Consider the following 24228-nt stretch of genomic DNA (forward strand, 5'->3'; position numbering starts at 1 on the left):
CTGGAATTGTGGCTGACAGCTACACTTTGGCACCTCTTATATAAGAGCTCGGATCCAGACCGGCTCCATGTGCGCTCAGCACACACTGTTGACTTTTGCTCACAGTCCTGATTTGACCCACAAAACAGCAGAACCGCATGTGTGTGTGTGTGTGTGCTTTTCACACTGAGGTGTCAGCATCCAAACGTTTGTGCTAAGAGATGGGAGGAAAGAGTGTGAGATGGGCGGGAGAAGTGATGATGGAGTGGAAGAAATGATATAGACGAGCGAAGAAAAAAAAAAAAAAGTCGCCAAATCTTTTTTTGTCTGCAATTTTGGAGCTTGTCGAAATGAATTCATGATTAGTTTAGTTTGGGCATTTCCATCATCTGATGTATGTTTTGGACGACGAATGAGCTCATTTATGCGCCCGCGTACGATTTCATTGTCGCACTCTTCTTAAATAATCGACAATAAAAATTATGACGGACCGACGATAGATATTTGATTTTTGACGTTTGTCCTGTGAAGGGATTTGATCAAATGTTTGAAAGTAGACTTTGCACCGATACGATCGGAATCGGACAGTATTTAGCATTTTATCCATCAATGACATCATTATATGTTATGTTTAATGTTTATCTGTGTTTTCGGAATATTTTTTATTATTATTATATTTTTTTTTCCCCATGCATTTCATTGGCCGTCAATTATGCGTGAGTTTTTGCCATTCGTGGGCCGGTCCAGTCACTAACCTCGCGAATGGCGACATATAAAGTTTTTTTTAAATAGATATATTTCTCCATCTTCTGATCGAGTTAGTGATCGGTTATTGTTATTGATTGTGTAAAGCATATTTGAGAGGTTCTTTTTCGAAAACAAAATCTTCTCACTTTTTGACTCACCAAAGCATTTGTAACAAATTGTGCTGCGCTTCACTTGGTGACACAAGCCTTACAGTATACCACTTTTTTTTTCTTTTTTTTTTTTGGTTTATACTTGTAATTATCCATCCAGCTGTCAGTTTCCTACAGAGCTGAAGGTCACGGGTGAGCTGCAAGCCATTTCGTGAGAAGCAGTATACACCCAAAAAGACAGTTTTTTGCCAGCCAATCGCAGAATCTTATACATCATTTGATATATTCTGTGTATAATGCAATGCAATAAACAGTGAGTTTGGATATCAGTAACAGATGTTTCGTTCCAACAACAGAACAAAAAAATTGATTATTGACACCTGAAGGGGTTGGATTGTGAAGCACAAATCACACAACGACCCATTTTTTTTTTAATCAATAGTAAATAAGTTAGCAAAAAAAATTTTTTTTCAAGACTAAGCTGGGACCCAAAAGTTATTATTATTATTATTTAAATGTATTTTCTGTCATTTTTATTTAATTATTTTATTTTTATTGTCATATGATTTTTTTTTACTTTCAGTCCAGTTACATTAACATTAGATTCACGTTTTGTACGATTTTGACAGAATGTTTTCACCTTAATTGAACCCGTTTTATTTTCTGTGGTTTCAAGCAAGACAAGAGCTTCTGACAGTGCACAGAAACAAACTCTAATCTTATTTCAGGACTGTACGTTTACGTGCAGATAGTCTCGAGAGAATAACAAATATGTGGAACTACATAAACGCAATGTGATACAACAAAAAACAGGCATTGCTTAAAATGAACATTTCTATACAACGACATCTTCACACCTGAGTCGCGCTTACCTTGACATAGTCCACGGCGGCATCCAAAGTGGCTGCGGGCTCCCTGGGGAACACAGACAGAGAAAAAGCCCGGTTGAGTGAGCACATCTTGTCCTTGATGGTGTTTTTTTCCCCCCACCAACAAGCTGTCCTTGTTCTCTTGCTTCCTCCTGACTTGCTGACGTTATTCCTCAAACAAGAATTCACCAAAGAGGCATTTTTTTGCAAAAGGGGCAAAATGCTAGTTTGATTTGCGCCAACTGATATATACGGCATGCGGAGAAAAGGAGTTCATGCTGAGCTGCTTCGAACTCAAGACTTTCGGTCCCATTCCCTGACTCGCTCACTCTCTCTCCACCCCCCCCCCCCCTCTCTCTCTCTCCTCCCCATCATAACACACATCCCAGCCACACGCCCACCCTTGTGAGTCCACTGACAATTTCACACACAAGTTACGGTACACAACACTCGGAAAACACAGATGAATGCCCTTTTTTTTTTCTTTTTTTTCTCAGTAGCTTCAGCGCTTTTTAACCCCTGGGTGTTATTTGTCCATTTTCTGGCTTTTTTCTGTTTTTCTGTTTTTCATCAAAGAAAAAGCATTTGAAAAAAATACACTAGGGACCTGACATTTTACCAGGATTGTTTAAAAATGTAGAAGTTCAAAATGGCGCCATGCTGTAATTTATAATTATTACCAAACAGGAGGGAGAGATTCACACGAAGTTGTTGTAATAATGCCCGATTTTGGCTCATTGACTCCCATTATAAATCACAGTTTTTGATATGCTGTAAACCTGATGTGTTATAATGCATTTTCCGTGATTACTGATGCAATTGCTTCTTTGACGAGTCATAAACATGAAAATAGAGGAATTTGTGTGTTTAGAGTGTTAACACAAAAATCCACTAGGTGGCGCCAAAGGCTAATAAATGAATACAAAATGCATGCATAAAAAAATTATATTGTTATGACTTATGGACTTGTTTGAGCCTCTAACTATGTCATATGAAATATATAAATTATTATTTTATTTTATATATACAGTATATATACACCATAGTTAGTCTTGCTATTAGCATAATACTGCTATTGTTGTCCATAGGGGGCATTTAAAAAAAAAAAAATAATAATAATACAAACTATATATGTGTAGATAGGTCTGATGCCACTGAATATTTTGAGTGGTTGAAAGTGAAAAAAATATTCATAAATGACTAAGTTATCTCACTTGCCGGATTTTGGCAAAAATTACAAGAATTTAATCAAACTATAATAACGCCCAGGGGTTAAACACGCCAAATAATTGTACGCTTTGTTTGGCCACATTCTGCGCTCAACAACTCGAGTTAGTAAGTGCAGCCATCCTCCGCGAGGCTTAGAGACCAAAAGAGGTCATTAATTAGCTCAAATCCTGGACTACGTGAACAAAAGTTGCCGGTTAAAGTCCTTTAAGCTTCCCTTGGTGTTCCCGTGGGAATATTAGCGCAGGCCGGGATTTAACAAACCAAACATGTTTAGCTGTAAACCCTTCTCAGCTTTATTATGGGCTCCAAATATCGAGTGGGATTTCATTACGTAATCAAACACAAGGCGACATTCACAACAATTTATGGTCAGCGTTCATATTCCCTTCAGTGCTAGATTCTATTTCGGTGCTCAAAGGATCTGACTGTAAATTCGTCCAAAATTATATTTACAATCTTTCTTACAACGATCCCAAAAAGAAGACACACTTTATGTACATATGGATTCAACTAGTGCGGGAAACTTGCGTAATTATATACGCGCTGGGAAGCTTTCTCACAATCGCCGTTCCGTAACTGCACCACAAGTGGGCTGAGCAAAGGAGTGGAGACTGAAGAGTTATTTTCGCGACATTTGCGTGCAGGCGTGAATTACGTGCGCATATCATTTTTAATGCTGGCACGGCATGTTGTCATTATCACCTGCAGTTTAGGATGCCTTGTGATAGTTTGACACTCACATTGGACACTCCACAGGCTTGACCTGCCCAAAAGTAGGAAAAAAGAGTTTTGCTTCTTCTCGTTTTCAGTTGTAACTTGTAAGAGGGTTTTTTGTATTTATGACATTGGGCAACACACATTTTAGTGATGAGAAAGTTTCAACGATTTTAGCGTAATTTGATTTCGCTGAATTCCATAAGGCCATTTTTTTTTTTTTTTGCTGAATTGGCTCGTGAGATATTCCATTTTGCTAAAACATGCACATTTGGACATTTTTATTCTCTATGCTACAACTCCATAAAATATTCTTTAATTTTTTTTTTTATAAATGATCGTGAAAATGATTAAATGATTGAAAAACACAGCAAATTCAGAAAATTGGGCCAAAGGTGACGTCAAAGCGCAAACACTATTTTTAGGAACGATCAAAGTGTATTTTTTAACTGTGAAAGCAAATTAAATATGAATTAGTTAATTGTAAAAAAAAATATATATATATATATATATATACAGTATGTATATCAGAAACTACAGCCAACTTGGACTTAGCCCAAGATTACCCATGATACCCTTAAAATGTTTTTGGTATTCAAATGTTTTTTTGGTGTTCATTTTATTAGATTATTGAACATAAACACATTACAAGTATAAAATAAAAGGAAGAAAGAGAAGAATTTGACACATTTTGAAAAGGAGTAGGTAGAAGTACAAAAACTTATCTCGTCCTTAATACTCCTATCATGTTAATATACTAATAAGTTGTTTTTATTTAATAGCATAAAAATGAAACCATAGAAAATAAACAAAACATGCTTATCTTAAATGCACAGATAATGTTGATATGAGTTGTAAGCCCTTATATAACCCGTTACATAAACGCAAAGATGAGAGACAGAGAAAGTAAATCCCTACAAATACAAAACAATAAATTCCCAAACATTTATTGTTTTTGTTTATTTCTCGGTGGACGTTTGGAAACAGAAGGCCATACTGCATTTTTACACTTAATAAGTTACAGGCTTCCTGTAAATGACAATTCAGCATGTGGGAAGCATCACATTGCATAACGCCACACGACACAACCCCTGACCACACGGCACTGCTACATTTCTGTTTCGACCTCCCTGGATGTCCCCGAACATTCACCAAATAGTCCTCCTTGCCCCTTGACCTCTTCGTCCTAACCATTCGGACAACACCCACCGTGTAAACATTACTGGTGGTAACCGTGTTCTGACTGGTCGGGGGGGTCCACATTGATAAAGAACAACATCCTAAACGTCAGTCAGGTGTAGACTAATCTCAAACTGAATAAAATCCAAATCCAAGCATAGCTGAGCACGTTTTACAAGAGCGGCGACGGAACGGACGTGAAGTGCGGTTGGAATGCGGAGGCCGAGCGAGCACCGGCCTTGCAGTCTGCGCAAGCTAACCACAGCTAACTTTGACTTTTTTTTATTCTGCGTGTTTTGCTGAAACAGCATCGAAACCCTTTCTGCTTCCGTGACCACCAGACCGACCCGCTACACAAAGACGCGCAGAAAGCGAGAGCGCCAGAGAAAGAGTCAAAAGTGGAGAGGGCAGGCCTCTCGCACCGCAGTCTTTTCCTGGCTTCTGTTGTTCTTTTGCTTGCCCACATGACATTTAGCATCACCACATGTGGCCGACTTCACTATGGGAGTGCACCGTCTGACGTTGTGTGTGTGCGTGTGGGTGTCTAACTGTGGAACTCTGGAAAGATGAGGCGTTGTAGTGTCAGTGGGCAGCCACTAGATGTCAGTATCAAACAAATCCCAGTACTGTTGACTGTCTCGTGCTGAGCTTGAGTCAAACAAGTAAACGTGTGTGCTACTCAGATGTAAAATGTCAAAGCTGGGCACTGGGCGCTACCCCCCCCCCCCCCTCTTCTGTTTGAGTGAAAATTAGTTCAGGCCGAGTTAAATTGTCAAAACAAACTCAAATGAAGACATGACTGACAATTGAAACGCATCATTTAGTTGATTTAAGAGACAGGCGCATATGGCATGCCCCGCCCTCCCTCCCTTGCTTTTCAATCTGCTGTCTTCCGACTCCTCCTTATCTTCCCGACTTGGTGGTCTGCTACGGTGCCCGCTGCGGGGGTCAACAGAAAGACAAACTGGCCAATCAGGAGCTAGAGCAACAAAAGGTCAGGAGTCGAAGGTCAGCCGACAGAGAGCAATGGAAAGTCAAGATGGACTGACCAGTGCTCGCATGTCAACATACGCGCTCTTATCTTTTGATTGAAAGCCAATTAGTGTGAAGTAGCGGTTTCAAATCAGCAAGTCAGATGGTCGAAAGGGAGATAGGGAGGAATTCTGAGCATTTCGTTCAGCTGCAACCGCAAACACATTCTCCTTAAATTGGATTCAGATTACTATGTACAACTTGTTTTACTAAATGTTATGAAACCAAACAAAAAAAAACATAAGATAATAGAGAAATATATTCATTATCCAGCTATAGGCTAATAAACAGCCACTCTTGGCAGACAGGCTAATGTGCTAGCTAGCTAGCATGCTATACACGTTTTTTTTCTTCACATTTTTACTTCAATTTTTTTTTACTTCAGCTGTTTCAGCTTCCTCACCCTAAACCCATACGGTGAAAGGCAGAACATTTAAATTTTCTTCCACTAGATGGCAAAAGCATTTGAAATATTCATTCTCCAGCTATAGGCTAATAAACAGCCACCCTTGGCAGACAGGCTAATGTGCTAGCTAGCTAGCATGCTATACACTTTTTTTTTTTTCACATTTTTACTTCTATTTTTTTTTTTTTTTATTTTCTTCCACTAGATGGCAAAAGCTACAATGTTTTTATCCACATGTTGTTATTCTGAAAAAATGGCGAGTGATATTTACTTGAAAAAAATTACTAACGTTTTTTTTCCACTCAAAAATTCTTATTAAACTCCTTGCGAAATTGCCTTAGAATTTTTGAGTGAAAAAAACTTTACTAGGTTTTTCAAGTAAATATCACTCGCCATTTTTTCAGTCATGGCTTCCTTGCAAGTATATCACTTTTGTGTTCAACTAATCAGTCACACATTTCCAACTGAGTAATTCAATTTATGAGTCAACCGAAAGTAGATGATCATTTAGTGTTTTTTATTTGGCGGCGTGCCGTAAGATTTTGTTGTAAAATGGTTGCCTCGTCTCAATAAAAGTCGAGAAACATTGATACGAAACGTGCAAGATTTTTAGAGAAAAAATCACCAAACCAAAAAGCTGGGAGAAAAATATTGTTCACTGGACTAACTGTCAGCAATGTATGAAATGTATCCAGAGTGGAGGCAGAAAGATGGGAGTCTGCAGACAAAGAGTTCACAGTCATCTGTGATCTCTCCTGCCCCACCCTGACCTACAAAGGTAACCCAGATGCTGGGGGGCTGCCAACACGCACGCACGTATGCCGGCTGCATCAGATACAGTTGGCTGTAATTCGACACTAGCCAAAGATGGGAAGACCCGATGAAGGATGAGAAGCGGTTTTGTGTGCGTTCTCTCTGAAGTCGAGCTGAGCTTCTACACCTCCAGGAGTTTTTCTTATTTTGTAGTAGTCTTTATCTTTATGCAACAATTACTTGGTGGAGGTCAATGCTCTGCCACAAGCACCGTTCCCGGTTATCTTCTTCTGGCGGAATCACGTTTGTTTTCGCAGGTGTGCTTCATGTTGTGGTGAGTGAGTGCATTTGGAAGTATACGGGATTCTTTCATTTTTGCTCACCCGTAACTGTGGAAGTCCTCGATAATATTTTGGACCAGTGGCGAGGTCATGGGCTGATGGATCTGAGTAGCTGCCGATGTTGAGCTCTTGCTCAGCGCTGGCAGAGTATGATTGGCTGTGGGGTGCCAGGTGTTGGTGGACCCTCCCTTCTTGCGTCGCGGCAGAGTTCCATGAATGGAGATATGCTGGTAAGACGCCACAGGGAACTCGGATCCATTGCATCCTGGAACCAGACTAAGGACGATAGAGGAAAATAACATAAACAAATTTTTTTTAGGCTCGTACCAGATCTGTTCACATGAGCAATCATCTTTGTATGTTTTTTTTTTCCAGTTTATCGCAACAAAACTAGAGTTTTCATTTGTCTTTTATATCCAAATTTTTTTTAACTCTTTGACTGCCAAAAACGTTAAATAACGTTTAGTAAAATCTTATGGAGGAGTGCCAAAGACGTTAAAAGACGTTTTTTTCAAAACAGAGGTGAAACTAACCATTTTCTATTGTTGATTACTGAAAAACGGAATAAGGTAGAAACAAACTTTTTTTTCTGATGAAAGATGAGAGTCCAATCTTTCATTTGTTAGTAACACATAATTTTCTGTGGACCTTGAAAGATCAGTCAAAAATGCTTAAATCGGCTGGCACCCACGGCATCCCTTTTCTGAAAACGTCTGGCAGTCAAAGAGTTAAAGAATAACTCATTTAATCCTAAAAATGTATAAAAAATTTCTATTTAAAAAAATGCCATGATCCCAAAAACATATTTATACGTTTTTATGTTGTTTTTTTTATGCTAGAGCATACAGAAGGCTTTGATGCAGCCTCTGACCTGAAGAGGTCGCTTAAATCAGTAGTAGTTATTGAAAAAAAAAAAACGTCCAGCAGGTGGCAGTAGAGTATAAGAGATTAATCAGGGCCATGTTGCAAAAAGCTCTTTTCCCCAATGTTTTCAACAGGTTTGTGAATAATGATGAAACTTTGCTATATTCTAATGCTAATTGCTGCAAAGCAGAAACAGATAAACATATACTTTTTTTTTCCTGATAAAAGAAGAGACTCTAATCTTTTTTAGGGTAAGATTCATGTTTTCGGCGGGTCTTGCAAAATCAGTCAAAATGCAAAGTAAAACAGCCAGGAGCAAAGGGGGTTGCTTCAGTGAAAATGGCTGAGAGTGAATGAGTTAAATGAGACAATTTGGATCATCTGGCCCACCTTGGTCTAGAGCTGAGAAGGTCCATGGAGGAGGCAACGGAGGCTTGGAACTTTCTTGAGGGGCAGCTACTCCCGCTGGGTGCACCAAGGGCAGGAATGTGGATGTGGGACGTCCCCCCTAGTGCGTGATGTCCGTGGAGAGACCTGGGCAGGCTGGCAAAACGCCCCTCGGCCATCATCCTCCACTCTGCCAAAGCAAGAAGAAAAAACATTGAAATGTGATGAGAACAAGTCTTCATAATGATAAGATGATAAAAGGTACTGGGACATCTGCTCATTGTATCGATAGGAACGCAAAGCTGGCTTGTGGTTCAGGGAGTGGTTCATCATCTCTGGAGCTCATCCCAAGTAGTTTGATATGGTTGAGGTCAGGGCTCTCACGTAAAACCATACTCTTGCTTTGCACATTGATTCCAAAAAGATGGAAGAATAGATTTGTCTATTCCGTGTTAAGATAAACAATAAATTATGATGTGAGACTAACCTTTATTCCTATTACTGTTCTGGCGATTCGATTCGTATCACCATTCATAGGTCACGATTCGATACCGATTAATCCCGATACGAATCTATAAATTGATTATTGCGATTTTTTTTTTTTATTCTCAAATTTAGAAAACTAGACGTTTTGTGGAATATTCCCATTAAAAAATGGATGTTTAAAAATCGATTCGGCCGCAAATATCGAATCGATTCGAGAAGTGCACGCTGTAAATATCGCGATATATTGCCGAATCGATTTTTTCTAACACCCCTAGTCACCAGGGTTGTTGATGTTTTTCATAGTGAAGAAAATACCAGACCCGGGGTAAGGCGCTTATTAAAACTCTTTGACTGCCAAAAACGTTAAATAACGTTTAGTAAAATCCTATGGAGGAGTGCCAAAGACGTTAAAAGACGTTTTTTTTTCAAAACAGAGGTGAAACTAACCATTTTCTATTGTTGATTACTGAAAAACGGAATAAGGTAGAAACAAACTTTTTTTTTTCTGATGAAAGATGAGAGTCCAATCTTTCATTTGGTAGTATGTGTGTTTCCATAGTCCAAACACATAATTTTCTGTGGACCTTGAAAGATCAGTCAAAAATGCTTAAATCGGCTGGCACCCACGGCATCCCTTTTCTGAAAACGTCTGGAAGTCAAAGAGTTAAGTGGGAAGCATTTGATATTTAATATTATGTAATCCATCCATCCATTTTCTATACTGTGCGTCCCCATTCGGACCGGAGTCTTTCCCAAATGACTTCAGGCAATGAAGACAAATATGAATATATGAACACATATCATTTTCCAACAACCTGAGGCCCAACACTAAGTAACGTCATGCTGCTTTTCATCACATATCTGATCTGAAATACACACTGCACGGTCAGTACTCCCCGAGAAGAAAAAGTAAGCACACACGAAGAGAGAATGAGCACAACAGGTGTCGGCGCAGCTATCCATACGCTCACACACCCTTTCACATTGTCATGCACATAAAGCACACATTCCCCTCAGGGTGATCATTCCGATCATGACATGACATCACGGCGGCCGTTTGTTTCTAATGTTGTGTCCGCGAGTCACTTTCGAAGGGGGGCTAAAAGGATTCAAGCGTTTATTGGATGTTAATCTGAATGTTCAATATTCTTAAGAATGCCGACGACAGACGAAACTTAACAATGGCTGTAGAAGATGCAGGGCACGACTTTATGAATTCTACATTTCAAATTGGATGTCTATAAATAATCCACAAAGGGTGGTGAGGGAAAAGAATGCAGGAATTTTAGACTTGAGGCTGATAAATGTCAGTGTCAAACCGCTATGATTATTGTCTCATTACAACTTCATTGGAAATGGAATTTGTAGTTTAATACAAGTGTGACAAGCTTGTATAGTAAAAAAAAACGACGACTGTATTTACCCACAAGGTTCTTTCAGCTGATAACTAATGGTGGCAACAATTTGTTTGGCACTGATTTAAATCTGAACATGTTCCTGATAAATTCCCCTGCTGCATGATGATGAGTAGACTCTGCTATGACTTGCACGGAATCACTTCATCATACTGGACACGCCAAATTATCGTTATTTTCCAGACATACTGACTTGATGGATGGTCAGAGATTCCACTGGTCCTATGTCCACTACCGCTTGAGTTAGACAATTAAAATAGTTTGCATTATTATTGAGATATTTGCCGCTCTCAATTTTAACATCAGTTAAAAATAATTCTGGTAAAACTTTAGCTAAAATAATAACAAGGTAAGGGATTGACATTTGTCAATTATTGGTGAAATTAACTCATTCACTCCCAGCCATTTTCACTTGAAGCAACCCCCTTCGCTCCCCGCTGTTTTGCTGTTTTTTGACTGATTTTGCACGGCCCACAGAATATTGTGTTCTATTGCTATATATAGATTAGAATCTCTTCTGTCATCAGGAAGAAAAAAAAAAGTATGTTTCTATCTGTTTCCGTTTTGCCGCAATTAGCATTAGAATATAGCTAAATTTCATAATTATTCACAAAAACTGTTTAAAACAGTGGGGGAAAGAGTTTTTTGCAACATGGCCCTGGTTGATCTCTTATACTCTGCTGCCACCTGCTGGCCCTTTTTGTAATAACTACCGTTGCTTCAAGCGTTCGCTTCAGTTCAGAGGCTGCGTCAAAGCTTTCTATGCACTTGCATAAAAAAAAAACATAAAAATACGTTTTTGGGACCATAAAATAGAACTTTTTTTTTTTTTTTGGGTGGTGCAAATCAATTGTCTACTGCCATAGTTAATGATACTGTTTGATCCCTTGGGAATGTTAACACAATGGCTAGTAAAAATGGGAGTTCTTTTTTTGTGTTTTTGTGTCTATTTTGCATGCGAAAAATGCAAAAAGGTAACAACAGTGCAACATTGCCAAAACAATCGCCCAAAATTGAAACTTAGTAATCGCAAAGTGTCAGTACCGTGGACCAAACATACTGCCACCTCCAACGACAATATCAACAGGAAAGAAGGCAACGGGGGGTCTCCGAGTCCTTCTATTGAGATGATGATGATGCCAATGAAAATGCAAACACAGGTTTATAGTATCAGGCACAGCTGACCCCTCCGGGCCTTTTCAGCATGACAAGCAAAAGTTGATTCAGCCACAAAAACCACTGTAAAACCAATTCAGGTCCAGCTGAGGCACGCCGGGTCCGAATGGGGATTCCTGCGAGGGGCACGACGACGACAAGGGGACCTATTATGAGACCCTCAGGGATTGGTCAGCTGTGTGTGTATTTGTGTGGCCCTGACCATCTGCTAGACACACATCCCTTCTTTAGGGAAGAAAGGATCACTTTCATTGAATGGCTACACAGCTGTTTACCTCTCAAGTCCAGATATGCTTAGGTCAAGCTTGTTTTAAACTCTTCATTTGGCCTCATCCCAAGTTATCATGCACACAATATTTGACTTCATTTAATTGAGTAAACCAGCTTGGCTTTTTAGTTGCCTTATAGAGAAACCCCCACCCTACCTACCTCCCTCCCTCCCGTGCTGTCCATCATTTTTATTTTTTTTTCCTGGAGAGCTCAGTATTGTTCATTCGGTAATTTTACCGATTTGATATGTCATCATTGCTCTCCTTTTTTTTTTTTTTTTTTATATATATATATTTTTGGTATTTTTATTTTTTTTCCTGGAGAGCTCAGTATTGTTCATTCGGTAATTTTATCGATTTGATATGTCATCATTGCTCTCCTTTTTTTCTTTTTTTTTTTATATATATATTTTTGGTATTTTTATTTTTTTTCCTGGAGAGCTCAGTATTGTTCATTCGGTAATTTTACCGATTTGACATGTCATCATCATTGCTCTCCTTTTTTTTTTATTATTATAATTTTTTTGTATTTTTATTTTTTTTCCTGGAGAGCTCAGTATTGTTCATTCGGTAATTTTATCGATTTGACATATCATCATTGCTCTCCTTTTTTAATTTTTTTTAATTTTTTTAATATATATATATATTTTTTGTATTTTTATTTTTTTTCCTGGAGAGCTCAGTATTGTTCATTCGGTAATTTTACCGATTTGACATGTCATTTTTTTTATTTTTTTTTTTATATATATATATATATTTTTTGTATTTTTTTTCCCGTGCTGTCCATCATGATGTCAGCTCTCTTTTTTTAGGTCTTTTTTTTTTTCTTCATACAAATGTTATCCTAGAGGCGTAGTACACTCGATTACACGCAGACAACCAACATGTGAACGGGGGAGGTCATGCAAACTCCTCAACAAAGGGCCTCAGCCAAGAGCCAAACCCAGAGTATCTCGAACCCGATGCAGACCTGCTATCTACTACCAACCGCGCTCCCAAAACGGTTCGTTATAAAGCATCTCATAACGAGTTCCAATCTCATAACCACAATAATCTTTAGTGAATTCAGTTGCATTTTTTTTTTTGAATTTTTTTTAAGCAAATTTACTGAAAATGCGCAAAACGGAAATGCGATTTATGCCGTTTCCATCTGTTTCTTTTTTTTGCGAATATTGAGAGGGGACTCCGCCGCTGTAGGTGGCGGTATACACCATAGAGATGTGATCCACCGGTAATTTAAAAGAAGAAGAAGAAAAAGAGGAATCGACTGCGCCGTGCGATGACGTCGTATGAGTTTTCGTTTGTAAATCTTGATCTTTTGCTGTTTTCCGTCTAAAATTGCGTTAATATTTATTAATAATTCCAAAAAGTTTCGTCGCCCCCCCCCCCCCCAAACATACCTTAATTTATCTTCCAACATTGCTTTGTGACTACAAATATCACGTCAAAACGTTTCCATAGCCAAAATTCCTTTTTTCGATATGCTACCTCCAAGCGTAACGTTTTTTTTTTTTTGCGAATTTTGGGCCCTTTTTCGAATTTCTCGTGTTTCCATTCAGTTTTATTTCCGCATTTCTTGAAAAAAATAAAATAAAATAGGTGGGTGTAAACCCCACGAGTGTGGACTGTGGAGTCTCCCTATTTATGGCTCTGGCTGTGCATCCCCTGAGGGGGTGGTCACAATATGGTTGTCGTTGTTGTTGCCAGGTGTGGCCGGCGAACGACGGTCCTGCATACCAACCTGTCGTTCACCTGCCCGGTGGCAAAACAGCTTCGTAGTGGCACTTCCCACCAAATCTCATTACACCACCTGGTCTATAGTTTGGTCTGCTTTCAGTCACCAAATGGTCAGGTTTAAAAAAATAATAATAATAAAAATAAAAATAAAACATCGGCCCCCCGAACGGCAGTCTAACAAAATCCCCAAACACGGTAAACAAAAACGTGTCTGCAACACTTTAAAGCTGCTGTTTAATGTTTGGCCGGATCTACAGTATGTATTATGGTGGCACTCGTTTTTTTTTTTTGAGACATCTGGGCTTCAAGAAGCAAAAGTCAGATTTCATTTCCTGTATAGACAAGTTGAGGACGTGAAACCGTTGAATCACCGTTTGGGTTCAGATGGATGACAACAAATGTGAATCCATCTTTCAATTAAATATGGTGTTGTGTACGGTCATGAGTGGTTTTGGCACGGTGGCCACCGTCGGAATTGCAGGTCGAGAAGGTCGACGACATGACGTCCTTCTAACAGATTGCAGCTCTTATTCTTAAAAGCACAACAGTTTGCCGTACTCGTAGCTCCTTTTAGTTCATAGTTCATAACTAATGAAGCATTTGACTCGGTTAGAACATCCAATCAAGGTCTTTAGTTGGGGGAAAAAAAACATCCACAGTACAAACAACACTGGGTGGGAAAAAAAAGTCCACTTAACAGGAAGAGGAAACGGCGGAGTAAACATTTAGACAGCAGGCAGCTCATTATAGAAGATGACTTGCGATAAAAGGCTAATACAACAATATCTCATGCATTATTATTACAGTTGTGACTCAAACCCGCTCATGACTCCCATCAAAGCATTAGTGACGGTGCAAGGTGTCATAATTAATACTCTGAATTTGTGATTTCGTAATATGGGGATGTACCGAGCACCTCAGAGGATTTAATAGGTTTCTAAGGCATCTAATTAAGCCACATCGCAATGTTTTTGTGTTTAACGGTCTCAGAGAACACAATAGGGAAGACCAACACAAACAAGAAGAGCATGCTTGGGAATACGGGGTTTCCTCTGGCTGGACCAAAAAAAGGGTCTTCCTGCTTCGCCGCGCACGCAAAACATTTGCACGCACACACAAGTGCATTAGTCAATCCACCCCTGGCCTGAAGTGAACAATGGGAACAACTGTCACATGACTGCGGCTCAGAACGAGCCTTTTGTTTGTAGACAGAAAGAGGTGCCCTACTGCGCTCTTCAGTATGTGGGCCCACCAGCGTGTGTGTTATATTCATGTGGGCCGCTATTAAAGCCCACAGCAGTAGCCGCCATTTAACTTCGGCGTGAACCTGGCCTCAACTCATTCACTCAGCTTTGTGCAAAGATCTTTCCTTGTTGACACGAAGCTAGTCTGTTTATTTAGATGACATCCATTGTACCTGTCTTTCTGCTGGCTAGCTAGTAAAACTGTTTCAGGCCTCAGTATGTTTGCCGGACTTTTTTGGTACAAGCAGCGTGGGTTCAGTTCCCACTCGGTGTGACAGTGATTCGTTGTTTGTTTCTAAACGTTGCCCACTTGTGACCGAATGGGTCAGTCTGCCTTTGGCCCAAACTCGGCTGGAAAAAAAGGCTCCAGCTCCAACATATTGGTAAAGTCGTTTGAACGTATTGCTAATGCCACAATTGGCAATATGGGGACAAATGCTATGTTGTTAGCATTTAGCCTACATTTGACTTTTTCAAAGCATTTCAACAACTCTTTCAAAAAAAATTCGACCGACTTTACCAAGACGTTCGAACAAGTTTATCAAAACGTTCGAATGACTTCGCTGTACGTTCGAATGACTTTGCTGTACGTTTGAATGACTTTGCAGTAAGTTTGAAGGACATGGCCCAGTCAAAACTGATTACTCCAAATTGCCACTTCCACGCTTTCATGTTAAAATGCTTTTTTTTTTGGGGGGGGGGGGGGGTGAACAAGAATCAAAATGCTGGGAATAGAAGTGGCAAAAGACTTAAAAAAAATACATTAAAAAAATACAATAAATACATTCTTCAAGTTAAAAGTACAAAAGATTGTGTCTTCTCGCAATGTCCAAACAAAGAGCAAATATACTGATCATTTTCAAAATGTCAAAAAATCTGCAAATGTAATAATTTACAGATATTCGATACCACATTTTTTGCAGAACCATGTGCCGATACCAGATACCGATACCACTAGTGCATAAAATCCCCCCAAAGAACTGACAGATCATTTTAAATAATGACCTATATATCCCAATATACTATTTTCTCTTTTATTTGCATGAAATTAATGGCAATTTTCTAATCTAATTTCTATTGAATTTTGATTGAAACGGCCACTAGAGGACCGATACCTTAAAATATGGCTGGTATCGGCACTGATACCGATACCTGGTATCGGTACTCGCCCATCCCAAATATTTTTCATTGATGTCTCTATATATCTTTTGGCACTTTCTTGCCTCATTTCCAGTCATTAAATATATATAAAAATGTGCGTATAAGGATTGTCATCATATAATGGGTGGCTCAAAATTGTAGCTATTGTAGAATTGTTGTCAGTGTTGATGGCTGGTTGAAATATCAATCACCTCATCCCATCTTAGCCAGAAACAAACACACACACACGCCCAACAACTGCATCATCCCTCGGGTGGCTCTTCAAGACGTGTTCTCATAATTGAGCGGTCAAAGTTTTACTCACAGTCAACGAGTCAACGAACAAAACACTGGCGCTTTATTAACTTCAAATCAAAAATGATAATAGCCCGGTTTTCAAAACGTTCATCATATTGACATTGTGACTGTGCACATCCAAAACAAATCAGCCAACAAATAAAGATCAAGGTCTTATCAGTATTCTTGTAATGATTTCCTGCTGGTGCCGCTACACCCAACGTCTTGGGATGGCCACTTACTGCCCTAAAAAAAAATCCCTCAGTAATTATAAAACTCATTTTTAGGAAAAAAAACGTACTTTTCATTTGGTCGTTGCAAGAGCTGCAAAAGTCAGGGTCGCATTCACAAGAAACGTCTTCATTCCTACACACGCTAACAGTCGGTCGGCAAACAACTTACCGGTTCTCAGCCGCAGTCCCCTTGTGACACTTTGCTCTTATCCCCTCTCTAGATTCTCCTCTCAAACTTTTTCCATGCTCGCAGTTGGTTTGAATGAGCGGCCGAACTCTCACGCTGCCTCGGACAGGCAACAACAAGCAGTGGTGCACTATGGCAAGTTCTGCCCTCCTCTTTCTCCCTCTGGGGAGTGATTTGTGAGCCCACGGCCCCCTCCTCCTCATCTACTGTGCGGGAGGAGTTTGGTCCTTTCTTTTTTAGCCAAGTTGCGTCTTGCAACGCACCCCCCCCCCCCCCGCCCCCGCCCCACCAACAACAAATCCTGCCCCCCAGCACTGAACACCCCCCCCCCCCTCCTCCTCCACCTCCTCTCATCTCTTCTTCTCCGTGTTGCCCGCACAGTCTCATATTTCATTGCTCTCTGTCTTTTTTTTTTTTTTTTTTGTGTGCGACCTCTTTAACGCACAGCAGCGCCAACTCTCCCAAAAAGATTGACATGTGACCTCCTGTTGCCATGTGCAGCCAAGAACGACGCCGTTTGGACTTGTTTGGGTTGGCACTCAAGGAAGTGGAAGCACTTGACTCAGTGTTGACTATTAGTCAGCACCGAGTGTATTCTTATCGCAAAGGCGTTAAAAGTGGAAGGATGATTTATATTTCGCTGGGTCGAACCGGTAAAACAAATTCAAGAGAATTATTTCAAGTGCGAGTGTCAAGAGCCCCCAGGACAACACTCTCTCCTGCCTTTGTCCTCCAGTTCCTCTGTTTTGTCTAATGATGTTAACACATTGATGTGTGAGTGTGTGTGTGTGTTTCCTTTAAAAGGAAAGCCCCCCCCCAAAAAAAAAAATTGCATATGTTCTATGCAGCCCCACTAGTCTAAATATGACATTCAGATTAATATTACTTTTGTGTAATATGAGTTATGAAGCCTAATCCAGCCGTTTTTATCCATCTCAGCGGGCGACCATTTTGCCACTTGCTGTCGGCTGAAGATGACATCACAGTTGCTCTGAGCTGAGGCAACGACCAATCACAGCTCACCTGTTTTCTGAAGCCGAGCTGTGATTGGTTGTTACCTGAGACCGGAGCAACATTGATGTCATCTTTAGTCGACAGCAAGTAGCAAAATGGCCGCCCCCTGAGATGGATTTTTATCACTAGTCTAAATATGACATTCTGGCTAATAATACTTTTGTGGAATGTGAGTTATGAAGCCTAATCCAGCCGTTTTTATCCATCTCAGGGGGCGGCCATTTTGCTACTTGACGTCGACTGAAAATGACATCACAGTTGCTCTGAGCTGAGGTAACGACCAATCACAGCTCACCTGTTTTCTGAGGCTGAGCTGTGATTGGTTGTTACCTGAGACCGGAGCAACATTGATGTCATCTTTAGTCGACAGCAAGTGGCAAAATGGCCACCCCCTGAGATGGCTTTTTATCACTAGTCTAAATATGACATTCTGGCTAATATTACTTTTATGGAATGTGAGTTATGAAGTCAAATCCAGCCGCTTTTATCCATCTCAGGAGGCGGCCATTTTGCTACTTGACGTCGACTGAAAATGACATCACAGTTGCTCTGAGCTGAGGCAACGACCAATCACAGCTCACCTGTTTTCTGAGGCTGAGCTGTGATTGGTTGTTACCTGAGACCGAAGCAACATTGATGTCATCTTTAGTCGACAGCAAGTAGCAAAATGGCCGCCCCCTGAGATGGATTTTTATCACTAGTCTAAATATAACATTCTGATTAATATTACTTTTGTGGAATATGAGTTATGAAGTCAAATCCAGCCGCTTTTATCCATCTCAGGAGGCAGCCATTTTGCTACTTGATGTCGACTGAAGATGACATCAATGTTGCTCCGGTCTCAGGTAACAAACAATCACAGCTCGGCTTCAGAAAACAGGTCGAGCTGTGATTTGGCTTCAAAACTCATATTCCACAAATGTCATATTAATCAGAGTGTCATGTTTAAACACATATAACATATTATTGTCAAAAAATGTTTAAGCTGGCAACATATACGTGCCAAATGAGACTTTTCTAGACTATATAACACATTGAAAGGAATTCCTCCGTGTTCTGGAATCAGATTCTCTGGACTGAACCAAGATCATCTTGTATCTTAATGATGACAAATGTATGATGGCAATGACAGCAGAAAAAATATTGCAATCCAATAAAGTATGCTTTTTCACCGATGCCAAAATGTAAAGGCAGAATATCCCCAAAAAATGCAAGTGAAGGTACCAAAGAGACATGAATTTCTTTTGCTCAGTAAACACGGAACAAGTTGAAGTTCCAAACATTGCTCAAGGATCTCTTACTTCTCTAAAAGTGGTTTGAAATAGAAAGAAACTTGAGTCCATATTTCCAAAGCATCTCTTTACAGACTTCATACAGACGTGCTAAAAAATACCTGACATTTTTTGTGTGTGGGAGACGCTGCTACTTCCAGGAATCCTATGATGAGTCAGGTTGTAATCACCAAGACCCCCCCAAGCCCAAACCACTTTGCTTGGATTCCATAAAAACTTCATACATTCATGACACCTTCTATGTTGTCTCGTGCGCTTTCATAAAGAGGAAATTCCATAATATAATTAATATAAAAAATAAATACTATATTCTAGGGTTGGGAATCTTTGAATGTCTCACAATTCGATTCCGAATCGAACCGTAATGATCTACTCCAGTCTGACTCACTAATGCTAATTAGTGCTCTACTCGGGGCACAAAGAACGGCTCCATGCTGCAAAAAAAAACTACTTTTATTGAAATAACTTGACCGTGACTTTTTCCTGCTACTCGCTAATGTGGCTACAACTTAAATGTGTATCAGAACCACACTGCCCCTAAGTGGCCAAATCGGGTACAACATAAACAGCGCTCCCAATAAAGGCACACACAAACAAAGGGAAGACCGTCTAAAATAATTAAAATAAAATCGATTTTGGGACATTTAAAATGGATTCTGAATCATACTAAATGAGAATCGCGATTCTTATGAGAATCCATTTTTTTTCGCACACCCCTACTATATGCGTGAGTGATTGTAAACAATTGACTTTTACCATCACAGATGGAAGCCCTTCCACCACCACAACAAAATGTGACGTCACATTTCCTTCACATATGAATCGACCGCTGTATTTTTAGACTTTTCATGCTCAATCTTGGCTCAATGCCACACAACACAGGAAGTCAGCAAGTTCAAGGCTTTATCCTTAATCTGAGAAAAGTCTCAAGACTAAAATATTATTTCCCTGCATTTTTTTACGCAGACAATTTTTGTCGGAAGCTCACGCCATTACAGCAGTTTCCTGTCCTTCCTGCTAACGTACGTCCTTCGGTCAAGCCCTCCTTTAGACTCAACATAAACTTCAAAAGCGAAGGGCGCAGGCGCTTTTCAAACAATTAAGTCAATAGAGCCGCAAGTATTTTGAATGGCTTTTCAATAGGCAACCAAAAGTGTTTTGACCTCACTTGAGTGTAATTCCAATTGCCAACTACGGCTATGTAAAAAAAAAAAAACGGTCATACTACTGTGAGGAACAAAATTTCTAATTTGGGTTTTGAAGAAGGTATGGGGAAACCCTGATCCACATCCCAAATGTTGTGGCTAATCAACATCCTACGAGTCATTTTTTTTAATTTATTTTTTTTATTGTTCATTCGGTAATTGTACCGATTTGACGTCATCATCATTGCTCTCCTTTATTTTTATTTTTATTTATTTTTAATATATATATATATATATATATATTTTTGTATTTTTTATTTTTTTTGTATTTTTTATTTTTTTGTGTGTGGGTGAATACGTGTATGTGCGTGTGTATGTGCGTGTGTGCGAGTGTGTGTGTGTGTATTCATTAGTTCATCTAAAACCTAAAAAAAAAAAAAAAAAAAAAAAAAAAAGAGTCATTTTTGTTGGCATTCCATGAGTTACTCTGTGGGATCTACTGTACCTCCTTCATTTAATCTTGAAACCATCCTCCCCCGTTTTCTCTCCCCTTGTGGCATTCACGCCCCATCACGCCCCACAGACCGGGTCCTCCTCCACCCCGCGCCGCTGCCTTGAGAACGGACCGTATGAACATCCTTGTGTTTTCCGTGTTTTTCTTTACTATCACAGAACAACAAAAAGTTTGGCCGCTCCTCATTCCTCTTACGTTTCTCAAAATTGACTCAAATCAAAGTCCACAGTCAGTTTTCATGACTCATGTAAAAACCTTTTCAGCTCAGGACCTAAATTTGGTTCCTCACAATAGCTTGGATTCAAGCCTTTTCTTTTTTTTTTTTAATCCTTCTGCCACTGTAGCTGTCAATTGCCATGGCTGTGACGCACTAGGATTTTTAATGTGACGGCTACTTCTGCTAATATGATTCATTATATTTACTTCTTTGAACATGTGCAACGCTATCTCCAATTTGTCTAATTCCAGGGAATGGATAGTTCAGTTTTGACGGATGCCACATTTTTTGACTGGATCTACTCTGTTTTGACAGATGCCAGATTACAGCAAGAATGTCGATGACATCATCGGTGGTACCAATACACACAAACTGACTGAGGAAGATATTTACAGTATATACAGAACTCATACTGTAGAGCTAACCACAGACCATGTTGACAAATCTATCCCCGGGGTCCAGGAAATTATCTTAGTGGAGCTTTCCTCCTCAACAGCAAGTAATCTAACAGCTTCATCAGCTATCGGGTGAACATCCTGTGGGTAAACAAACATATAATATCAATTTAATAGGCACACAGTCCACATGGCGGGAGATTGACATGCCCAAAGGACATTTGTAAAGAAGCCTCGATCAAATTCAACAAAATCGCATCACATCACCTGCGCCACAATTTAGACCTGCTTTCAGCAAATTTAATCTACTTTTAACCCCCGAAAAGTCAAGTGAGCTAGAGCTGTAAAAGAAAAACCCCTCTGACTGTCGGAATGCCCAGTGAAAATTCCCAAACATGCTAAAGAAGGCTTACCCCGGGATTACACCAAATGTCTTGACTGCGCGCTCCAAACACGTCAATTTTATGGACAAAACTCACCGGCTGCTATGTTCGCTGGTGTTTAACCCGTGAATAAGCTACCTGGCCCGTTGACTCCAGGCCTGGCTACGCCCATTATAACGTTTACTGACATGATTGCCAAATAGGATCTGGCGAGCGTTTTATTCTGAAAAGTAACGAGAAACTTTATTTTGAAACTGCGTGGGTCTTCCTGTCCTGCTCAATGTGTTCTGTGTAGTGATGGGAAAATGAAGCCTCATGAAGCTTCATGAAGCACTTATACTATTTTTTTTTTTTTTACTCCTCTAGATGGTGCTCTTGGTTCAAATATAAAGGCTAGTGCAATGAAAATGTATTACATTTCCACTGCCTTTTTAAACCAATAGTGCCATCTAGAGGAGTCAAAAAACATCACAAGTGCTTCATGAAGCTTCATTTGTCCATCACTAGTTCTGTGCTAGTTCGCCATTTGACGGATGCCGACGGATGCTACTGCCGCGCACACGCAGCCGGTGTAATCCCGGGTTTACACCTGCGGAAAAATCAAGATACGCCAGTTTTTGCGCCCAAGCATACGCATGCTGTACACGAAAATAGTCCCTGAGTGTTAAAATGACGCTCCAACACAAATGCGTCTGTCATGTTTAGATTCTGTTTTCCTTGGTCTTGTTAAAGTGTGATCCTGCCCTTCCTCGTGTGATCCAATCAGTGCCCTCAGCCACTTGTGTCTTGCCCCAGGTGTGTCTTGTTGTGTCGTTAGCGTCTGTGTATTTAGTCTGCTGTCTCCCCTCTGTCTGTGTGGGTTCATTGTCTTTCCTCTTGTCATGCTGCCCGGTTTTGCCACCCCATGTTTTGCATTTGTTTGCCTCCTTGGAGTTTGTTGTTTTTGTTTGTAGAAATTAAAATCCCTCTTTTCGATTGAACCTCTGCCTCCTCGCCCTGTCATTTGGGTCCTCAAGCTCCCCCATCCTGACAGCGTCATGCTACCAACGTAGCAGCCGTGACTAACGTTAGCTTGTTTACATGGCTAATGCTAGCTTAGATGTATTGCCAGCGCTGCTATTTTGTTGTAGCTCGATATTTGTTTCATGTGCTTGCTGTATGTCTTCTGATCCGACCTCTTAATTGAATGCGCGTGTACGATAATAACGTATTTTTAAATACAGACACAATCGTGAACTCGTGTTTTTCCAAAGGTGAAAAAAATCAGCCTTGAGGATAGAGTGTGAATATAGATGCGGGTGTTTAATTCTGAAGGTACTCTCGCTGGAATGCTCTTATCAGTCTGAAATGTTGACTTGACATTTTCCTGCGTGCATGTATGTGTGTGTGTGTGTGTGTGTGTGTGTGTGTGCTTTGCCGCTGCCCAAATCTGGCCTCTGTGCTTAATGACAGGGGTGGCAGTCTGCCAGGCAGACAGATAATAGTAGCTGGTGACTGAGCGACTTGAAGTCGAAGCCATTTCACCTCAGCAACGGTCCTTTAAGTGTACGTCGCGGCACTGGCGGTCGCACTGCGATGCCAGGAATTTTAAAAAGACATGTTTTTGACAGGTAATCTGTGAAAAACCTCATGGCAGAATTCATCATCGGCTTATGAGTTATGTTACTAAAAAAATCTGCATCTTATAAATATACTGTGATTTTTTTGCTTTTAATTGCAGGGATGGGAAAAGTATTGACATTCTCTACTTGAGTAAAAGTACAATTGTGTAAAAAAAACAATTTTGGTAAAAGTACTCAAATATTTACTCGAGTAAAAGTAAAAAAGTACAGGCTCTGAAATGTACTTGATGAGCATTCGTCAAGTACATTTCTTAAAAACAAAAGTAACGACCTTGTTTTGAAAACGTATAAAGTAAAAAAGTACAGATGCTCATGTTAAAATGTAACGGATAAAAGTAAAAAGTAGTCTAAAAAAGAAATACTGATAAAAATACAAAGTACTCTAAAAATTACTCAAGTAAAGTAATGAATTATTTGTACTTCATTAGTTACCATCTCTGTTTAATTGCCACAACAGAAAAGTCCTCCGTCCATCGAAATGGAGGCTCACGATTAGTACTTATCATTTTATCCCGCAGGCTCGCATTCCAAATCGAAGCTCATTTCCTTTATTTGAAACAAAAATGTCTGATGCATTAATGAAAACCCAGACAACACTTACAAGTCACGGAATAATGCATGGGAAAGACACACATGAATGCACGCTCCAGCGGTTCAGCCCAGCAGGTCTGTGCATTTTTACAGGCTACATTGTAGGGTTTAACTACCATTGTGAGGACATTTTGGTGGTCCCCACAAGTTCACACCTCTTTTTGAGGGTCAAGACTTGGTTTTAGAGTTTAGGTTTGAATTGGGTTATGGTTGAGGTTAGGGTAAGGAATGGGGGTAGGCAATCATTTTTTATGGTGGGG

General features: G+C 39.9%; 1 protein-coding gene across 4 annotated transcripts in view; it reads right to left on the reverse strand.

The window, feature by feature from the left end:
* bcar3 (BCAR3 adaptor protein, NSP family member) overlaps nt 1-24228 on the reverse strand; it is a 59758-nt gene that overhangs the window by 26334 nt on the left and 9196 nt on the right. For 3 of the 4 annotated variants that reach the window (XM_077584145.1, XM_077584148.1, XM_077584147.1), the window contains 3 exons: nt 8615-8801; nt 7403-7636; nt 1709-1751 (listed from right to left, as the gene is read on the reverse strand). In XM_077584145.1, coding sequence (XP_077440271.1) covers nt 1709-1751; nt 7403-7636; nt 8615-8801 — 464 coding nt within the window. Of the gene's footprint in view, nt 1-1708; nt 1752-7402; nt 7637-8614; nt 8802-16777; nt 16951-24228 lie in introns of those variants that run through there. The other variant, XM_077584146.1, reaches the window with a different exon arrangement.

Source organism: Vanacampus margaritifer, chromosome 13 (genome assembly GCF_051991255.1).
Source record: "Vanacampus margaritifer isolate UIUO_Vmar chromosome 13, RoL_Vmar_1.0, whole genome shotgun sequence".
NCBI lineage: Eukaryota > Metazoa > Chordata > Actinopteri > Syngnathiformes > Syngnathidae > Vanacampus > Vanacampus margaritifer.